The sequence below is a fragment of the Temnothorax americanus genome, unplaced genomic scaffold (genome assembly GCF_048541705.1).
Source record: "Temnothorax americanus isolate GAGA-0224 unplaced genomic scaffold, ASM4854170v1 Scaffold28, whole genome shotgun sequence".
NCBI classification, from domain to species: Eukaryota; Metazoa; Arthropoda; class Insecta; order Hymenoptera; family Formicidae; genus Temnothorax; species Temnothorax americanus.
Window position 1 is genome coordinate 837,064 of NW_027509421.1, and position 9,011 is coordinate 846,074.

General features: G+C 44.8%; 1 protein-coding gene across 2 annotated transcripts; it reads right to left on the minus strand.

Moving 5' to 3' along the window:
- Nucleotides 1–253: 253 nt before the first annotated feature.
- Nucleotides 254–7,703, minus strand: LOC143899708 (ankyrin repeat and SOCS box protein 16). 2 transcript variants are annotated; one of them, XM_077410204.1, is made up of 7 exons: nt 7,544–7,620; nt 5,326–5,373; nt 4,670–5,013; nt 4,132–4,372; nt 3,596–3,839; nt 2,625–3,253; nt 254–2,345 (listed from the first exon to the last, which is right to left on the minus strand). In XM_077410204.1, the coding sequence occupies exons 1-6, from the start codon at nt 7,568–7,570 to the stop codon at nt 2,700–2,702; spliced, it is 1,458 nt and encodes a 485-aa protein (XP_077266330.1). In that variant the 5' UTR covers nt 7,571–7,620; the 3' UTR covers nt 254–2,345; nt 2,625–2,699. The 2 variants fall into 2 exon arrangements, with proteins under 2 accessions (XP_077266330.1, XP_077266331.1); XM_077410205.1 differs by lacking the exon at nt 5,326–5,373 and having other exon boundaries at nt 297–2,345; nt 7,544–7,703.
- Nucleotides 7,704–9,011: the final 1,308 nt, after the last annotated feature.

A 9,011-nucleotide genomic window follows, 5' to 3' on the forward strand; every position in this document is an offset into this window, starting at 1 on the left:
TAAGATCGTTCAACATCGAACTTAAAAAACTGTAAAATTTCAGACATATGAAAATTTAACATTTATTGAATTCGTTATTCGAGTAACATCATATAGAAGTAAAAGTTTATTCAATAGTATCGAAAAGGATGTTCATCTCAAAGATATTTTATCCTTTTGGTATTTTTTATTAGATGTAATCAAACTTTGCAGCTTTGTTTCCTAAAAAGTATAAATATTTCCCATCATGGATACCATCTTCAAAAACAGCATGTAATATAAAATTTATATATATATAAATAATTATAATTTAGACATATAATATAATGTTTCTAATTTGTATATATATAATTACATAAATTCGTATATTTGCATTTACAAATATACATTTATAATTTATTTGCTATAAATGACAGACTCCTCTCTAGTCTCTGTTTCTCTCTAGTCCATTTATTTCCTCGAATCTGAATCAGTCAGTTACGATCGCGGCGGATCTTGACCTTTGTCGCTTTTCTATTTTGCGCCTAAACTTGAAATCCCGCGCGTCGCGAATAGGCGCTCGTTCGCAAAACGAGAATCCGCGGGGACAGTCGGTTCTTCGGTGGATATTTCGAACCGAGATTGGAGAAGCGCCATGGAATTTCCTTGCTCCCCGCGAAGATGGTGGCACATTTCGTCGCACGCAGTTAAAGGCCATGCATTGCACGTAACAAATTTTTAGTCATACGCGTAAGGCCGTAAGAAAATAGACCACGCACACTCGATTATTCTTCGAGCTCAAGGAGAATACGCGACTGTGCGTGGTCAATTTTCTTAATACGGCCTTACGCGTATGACTTAAAACTTTGTTACGTGCAATGGCCTTTATAACGCACCACGGCTGCTTTCGATGAGTTACAGGATACAATTTTAAGCGCAACTATACAATCGTCCATTTATCGCGATCAAAGGCGCTAAATAAGAGATGCACTCATTAACATTTCTTATGCCTGTTGACGCAAAGCGTCTCATCCATATAGCACGTACTTTGTGATAAAATTTCACTTTCGGAGCGCCGCCGTTTAATTATTAAGATTTTTTATTATGACGCTATCGCAGTTAAATTGATCTCTCTTAACTTTATCACAGTAATTGTTAATCACAGAAAACCTACACGAGCGACACCGATTGCGAATTATAGTCGAGGCGAAATGTTTGTTTGTATCTTTCAGGAATCGCCAAGACAAAAAAAAACATAAAAACCAGCAGGCAGTCACGAAAATTGCCCTGACCCTCTTCGAGGCGCGATCAACTCGCAAACGATATACACTATATATACAACCATTTCTTTTTTGATTTACGTTTCTGTTCGGTCGTCCGTCTTTATTTATTAAACCGCGTTTTTATCTTCTACTTTTTATCAAATTAATTTAATCGCGCAGCTCGACCTTTAATAGCTTCTTATAGCAATTATAAAAAGACGAAGAAACGTCGATTCCGCTTGCCTATACGCGAATCGTTCGCGCTCATTAAGCTCGCGCTCGCACAGGTGTGCGGGGAACCTCGAATTTCCTCACGCAAAGCGTCTCTGCCAAAAGTTTGACGTAAGTCACGGTATTGAGGCTGCTATTTCGAGGATAGCGATGGTGCACGGATCATTGTTGCTCCCACCAACATCGACCAACATTCGGCGCGTCGTAATCGCGCGCGGCCAAGCATGCGGCGTGAAGGAGCCCCCTGATCAGGCACAGGTGGACAGCGTTCCAATTTGATTCTCCTTTATTTCTTTTTATTGTACATTGAGCGTATATATCGTCGTATATACAAAGGTACAAAAGAAGTCGATCACTTCGCGACCGTCGGAAGAATAATCCACCCCGGCTGTTTGTCCGGCGACAAACTTCGCGTAACTTCGCCACGATAACTCTGCAAGGTACTTGATTCTGTGCGCAATATTTCCAGATTCGACGATTCGAGAGTGCTCGGGAGTGCATTCGCGCGTTCGAGCAACGAGAGCGCGTCTTATATATCGCTTCTATCACGAACGATCTTCTCGACATGCGAAAGCAGAGAGAAAATACATACATACAAAACGTACATTTAGCGACTAGAATCGTAACAGTATAGATAAAATATAAATGTGGTGCTGTCTAAGCGTCATATCACTTTACACGCGTTGTGTAAAAGAAGAATACTAACGTAGAAACAAAAGGCACCTCGACAGCCTCGTTATTGTACTCATCGAATTGACGGGGACTCACAGCGCGCAAATACTTTATCTTCCGCATCTTAAAAAAAAAACAGACTTCGACGATGCCGGTACAGGTCGCTTATAATGAGATAATTCTCGCCTTTCTTATCTCAAGTCTACGATTTTGATTGAAGCTCTGAAAAAGAAAACAGTACTGTGTGGTTACCGCACTAAAACTGAAATTTTGAAACAGTCTTTCGCACAGTGTTTCTAAGTGATACGTATAAGAGATTTTTTTTTCTCGTATTAATAATGCGTGGATAGCTAGAATATGTTAATAAATTTTGTCAGATCAATATAACTGCTTTGTTTAAAATTAATTAACTCGAAAAACATGGACTCGGTGCAGTTTCGTATTTTAGGGCTTTCAGTCGCGAGTAAGTACCGAAGTCCACGCGTGGAATATATAATTTACCGGAAATCCAAGAAAGGACTCGCCGACAAACGTCATCCCTCCCGACAAACGTCTCGATCTCCAACAATCTCTCGACTAGTAGTAGTCGTAGAGGAGATAACGGTGCAACGACTGCGGCAGCTGCAGCTTCCTGACGATCTTCGGTAGCTTGGTGCCGCAGAGTTTGCGGACTATCAATCTCGCCTGATGGGTCAACGGCAGCGGGGTCCTGGCCGCCTCCATCACCAGGGCCTTCTGCGCGTCCGTCAAGCTGCTGGACCGTCGGATCATGCAGGGATCGAAGCTCTCCGCCGCCTCCAGCAGCGCCCGCAGCAGCCGCGGCTTGTCGGCCGTGTTCTGCAAGGAGTTGAGGATGCCGTGTGGGTCGCGGAACTGCGTCTTGATCACCACCCGGGCACCGTACTTGAGCAACAACGCCACTATTTCCACTGACGGGTTCTCGTTCGAGGCGACGTACTCGGCGAGCACCGGTCGCAACGCCGGCCCGTCGTCGCTGCGTATCACCAGATTGGGATCGGCGCCGCGCTCCAGCAGCATGCACAGGATCTCCAGCCGGTTCGGGATGTTGTCCGCGCACGCCACGTGCAGCGGTGACCCGATGATCGGCGACGTGGCGTTCACGTCCGCGCCTGGGGAACCGCGATCGAAAAAAATACAATCTTTTATCATTATCCGGGATATAATTCGATTCAATTATTGCCGTTGAGATATATTGTTTCAGATATAATTTCGAGTACGATCCTAGGTCACATTTATAAGACTGAAAGAGATATTAGGACGTTGTTGATCAACGAGAACGGTTCTTGGCGGAGTCTATCTATGATCGCGAGCTGTGACTTCGTGAGAAAAAAAAGGGATCGTACGCGACACACGGATAGATTTAATACCGGACGCGCGTATTCGACCTTCGAATGCCGCGCGATTTCGGCCGTATGCCAGCGATTATCGGCCCGGGATACCGGCTAACTCACCCGCTTCGAGCAGCATCTCGACGATCGACGGGTCGCCCTTGAGTATGGCCAGATCGAGGGCCGTCGGTTTCTGATAGTCCGGCCCGAGGTCCAGCCGAGCGCCCTGCTTCAGCAGCAGATTGATCACCGTCGGATCGCCGCCAAGGATCGCGTAATGCAGCACCGTCCGGTAATCGTGCCTGGCGTCCGCCGTCGCGTTCACGTCCGCGCCGTAGCTCAACAGCAGAAGCACCGAGGATATTCCCTGCGACATTCGCGAGGATCAGTTTTACCGCGATTTTGCGGAAACGCGAACGTAATTATAAGTACTGCGTGTCGAGTATAGTTGTGAATTTTAGGAAAGACACAAGAAATTCATAACGCCTCTGAAGGTTTGAGAAAAAAGAAAATAGAACGTCTTTTGGCTAGCTGGACTCTTCCTTTCTCTTTAAAAAATGATTTTTAATCGATTTTGAACTGGCTTAAATTCGCGAGGACATCAGGGTCCTCGTGTTGTTCGTTGATGGGCAAGTCTATATCTCGTTGATTCTGGTTACCTGCGGCAGTCTGGCGGCCTTCATGAGGGGCGTCAGCCCGGCGCGATCCCGCGTGTTCGGATGAGCGCCGAAGGCTAACAGCAGCTCCGTACACTCTAGATCCAAGGGCGACACCAGATTGATCTCGGAACCGAAGAAGTACCTCTTGTTCGGATTAGCGCCGGCCTCCAGCAGGATCCTCGCGACCTCGACGTGGCGGTTCCGCAGGGCCAAGCGCAGCGGCTCGTCGCACAACATAGTCCTAAATCGGAAAATCCCGAGAATACAGAATACTGACGATGTAGACAACGTATCTGACGTGGTTCAAAATTAACATGTCTGTCCGGCGAGTTTATGGTCTTACGCCGCACAGTAGAATTTTTATTATTGCATAAAATATCGTGCAATATGATTAAAAGAAGAAATAATTAATTCTTGAATCGCGCACTTTTTACTTTAGACTGTTACCTAGCTATTTATGTCATTCAAAATTATTTCTTCACAAGTATTTTAGATCTCGACGATCACACCAGTCAGTGTTAAGAGCCATACGACGCACCTGGGAAAGAGCTCCGGCGTGTCTTGCCGGTGGTCCACCTTGGCGCCATACTTGAGCAGCAGCTTCACCAGGTCCAGGTAGCCGTGCTCGGCGGCGAGATGCAGAGCCGAGTAGCCGCACTCGTCGGTGGCGTCGATGTCGGCGCCGCGCACCAGCAACAGTTGGGCGGCCTCGGTGTACCGCTGCCAAACGGCGTAGTGCAGGGGCCTGAGGCCCTGGGTGACCGGCTCGTTCGGCTTGGCACCGCAGGCGAGGAGGATGCGGATCTCGTCGAGCGGCTGCAGCCGTATTATCGAGTCCGCCAGCTCCCGCTGCAACGGGTTGGCGATGCACTCGGTCGGCATCTACGTGGCGTAACACAAAGAGATGGACAGGCGAGGTGAGAGAAAGGAAGATGAGAGGGAGATAGTAGGAAAAGAATTACGTATATATATAACGCGTCATCTCGCGCATTGACAGAAATCATCTAGGATTTACAAAGACGGTTTATCGACGACGGTCCATCGATATACGTAACGTCATCGATGTCATTTCTAACAGCGGAAATTGCGAGTTTCCCCGCGGAAAGAAACTGAAAAATCTTTCGCGAGGCCGTAAAGACAGAACAATACGTACACGACATGCATTATCGACATGTATCTAACGTTGATACGCACTTTAATACTGAGTCTGATTTGCCTTACACGACGAGCGATCCGACAAATCTGCAATACGAGAAGATAGGGGGATTAATAAGAACCGGCTTGTCGTAACTCACGATATTACAGTGTGATAATATATGAAATTCCGCGTCGTTTTAATAATTAATAAAAATTAACGGAATTATATTTTTTCAACAAGATCCCGCGTATAAAAAAAATATATTTCTCAGGTTTTTCTATCGTATCCTTGATTTACAATCTTTTCTACCGCAAGCCGTAAAACTTATATCACAAAAATACAAAAGCGCCAATATATATCGATTGGAAAGAAATATATAAGTGTTGGGAAATGTGAATTAATAAATTTTACAGAATACAACAGTTAAATTATAAAATATTACATAAATTTTATATCGCGATATATAAGAGCATTCGCGAATACGATAGTAAAGACCTCGATTTGAGATTCCGGACATCGCTGGTAACGCAATCGCCGCGTGAAACGCAGCTGCGCGAAGATTTTCCTCCGACGCGCGACGATCCCGCCGAGAGACGAACTTGATCGCGAGACACGATTTGGCTGACGATAGGTGAGTAATGCAATCGCCGTTCCCGCAGCGGGGAACTTCGCTGACGCGCGTCACGAGCACCAGAAACTCTGCCAAGAGGACGGCGCAATTTTGGCGATGATGCCGGAAGTCCCGCGGCGTCGTCGATCGAGAATCACGCAGTCTGCGCCTCCGCGCGAAGACCTGGCGCGCAACGCGCTCTCCGCGGCCACTTGTCCCCTTTGTTGCGCGAACAATCGCGAAATTCGCTGTAACGAATGATCCGAACGATCTCTTCGAGCTCGAGAAGAGCGATCTGAATGTGCAATTTTAGAATTGATCTTGTCGAATGTTTTTCAGAAAGGCGCAAATTCGCTTTTGACAACTTTAAAGTTGATTTTCTCGACTCTTCTCAATGAAATCTGCAGCTAAATTTAGTTAAGGAAATACTCTCTCTTTTTCTCTCTCTATCGGGGTTTATATTTTAATTAAATTATAACATCAGAAAGGACGTCGTCAGGCTAGAGCTTAATTAAAATCGTCTGCGAGTTTTATCATAGATAATTATTATACGTTTAATTTGCGATTTTATTTGATTGGCCAAAAATTACATTTAAGATTACGTTGTGGACTTTGACCAAGTTAATTCTCGAAAAACAACACGCGAATCAAAGTTACTACGATAACGAAATATCCTGTAAGCTTCAAGACAACACGAGGCATCACAGGCTGATTCTTTCCTATCGGCGATTCTTGAATTCTTGGACCGGTAATAATAATCTTGTATTGCACGACGTATTCTTAGTTTTCTCGAAAGATCAAGATCGATCCGAGAACCAGCGCGGTAACGACGCAAAAAGAGCCGATATTCACTGCCAATTTTCGCCGCGTATATCCGACTATCGTAAACATTTAGTCCGGATTGATGCAAGATCTTGATAATATCGCGCAATTTGTTGCACTTCAGACATATGTATTACGGTTTGACACCTTTCGGCACGCGATTGAGACTCCCATTATAAATCGCTGAACAAAAAAAAATAGATTATTATTAAATATATACTGATTTCCAATAGCAATGCAACGTATTAAATTATTCGCTCAGTTCAGTCGTTTCGATCAATCTTATCAGGTTTTTTAGCGCAATTTATTTATGAAAATATTATATGTATAAGAAACTTGTGTTGGCAGCTATTAATTGAAAGGTTTTAACAATTTCTCAAGACATTTTACTTGGTCCTCTTGAATCTCAATTTAGTAAACGATGTCGTTTCGATTTCGAGAGCCACTGATTGACTTTCAGGGAAAAGAAATTTAAACGGTAAGAAAAGGAAAGACTAGTTGTCAATCTTGCTTAAAATTTTTCAGAGCGGGTATAGTTTCTGAGAAAGGACGATGTGTTTAAGAAATTAGAGAGTCATCAAAAGTAACATCTCATACATCGTAATTTTTCATAAGTAGTTCAATCTTGCATCTATCGAAAATCTCACCGTACCGAGAGAAAAAATCCTATCTCGCGAAAACATCCGGTTACTTGTCACTCTGACGTTTCAAAACTCTCGGACGATCGGTACTGATCGCGACATCCGGTATCGGCGATCGACCCAGTCGACGATGACGATCCTCTCGTCCGCTCCATCCGCATATAGTGACTTATTGACGTTCCGCGTTTATTGTTTACTCACTTCAAAGACGGTGCGGTGCTCCAGCATGTAGGAACGGTGTCGCGAGAACTGACTTCTTCGTCGGACGACCCGGTCCTATATTTAAAGCCTCCGGCTAAGCGGCGCGACTCGCCGCCCGAAAATAACACAAAGGGATACGCACTCGGGAGAGTTCGCGCATGTATCTTTTGGCTGCTACGCAATTTTTGTCTTTTAGCGCGTAGACGCGCGCGAGAAAACGCGTATCCATCACGTGGCACGGCTACGAAGGCAAGCTACCCCTTTCTTCGCGCGCGCTTTCCACCCCCCCCCCTCCGATCTTCTGACGGGCGAAATCGTCATCGCGCCGCGGGCCGAAGGGGGCTCCCCGCTCCGAGGATGTCATCCCGCTCCTCAATCGCCATAAAAACACATTTGCCGAAACTGCAGTGGTTATATAGGTACTTAACACGCGATACCACAAACGGGCGCGTCGCAAAAATCTCCAGAATATAACGATCGCGCCGGATGGGCTTAAAGTTCGACAAATTGCGTTATCAGTTTACTACATGTGCTTAAATAAAAAGGAGATATCGTTTTCCACTGTATCGTGTCCGTAAATAAAATTAAAACCAGCGTTTGAGCCATCCGAGGAATCTGTTTACAGAAACAAGTGTAACATCGACGAAATACGTTATGATTCACCCAGCTAAAATTTTTGCAGAAACAGCAACGTATAGACGTATAACGTCGAGATTATTAAATTATTATTAAAATCAGATTATTATTCAAATCATTAATAATTACTTAATTTTGGTGTAATATAATTTTCGACGCGCATAACGAATGCTTCATTTCTTTTCGAATATACGAGGCACCCGAGTCGGTATATCGTTGATGATTCTAAAATTATCAATAATATGTAATAATCGATGTTTAGTGCAACAATAGTCATTTACAATGCGCATTGTCCTGTACACATCCATATGACACACGGCTACACACGCGTGGTCAGCGGCACTGGCGGCACGCACAAAGAGATTCCTCCTCTATCCCCCTTGCCTTCTCGTTTCCACCGAATACGTATGCAATAGCGGAGCAACAACTCTGCTGTCTCGTTGCCTACAACTACGTCTTTCGGAAAGTTCACTGATCCTCCGATCCGAAATTAAACCGAACCCCGTGATTTCTCTGAATTTCCCGACCGCGCGCGGCCGAGAACATTCGCGGGACGGTGACACCACGGAGCCAACGGGGATGCACGGAGAAAGGAGAGAGAGTTGTTTTTCTCTCGGGTAACAAACATAGAGGCGCGATTTTGCAAGGAAACAGCAGTATTACTCTGGAAAAAATCGAAATGTTCCGAAAACGCAAAGGTAATGTCGGTGCGACTACTTTACACACACAAGACGGAGTCCTTCTTGAATCTGCACGCAATAACCCTTGTGCGTAAATAAATAAAAAGAGAAATCGCCTCGCAACTTTCGAGTACAATTTTCTCAAGTTTTCT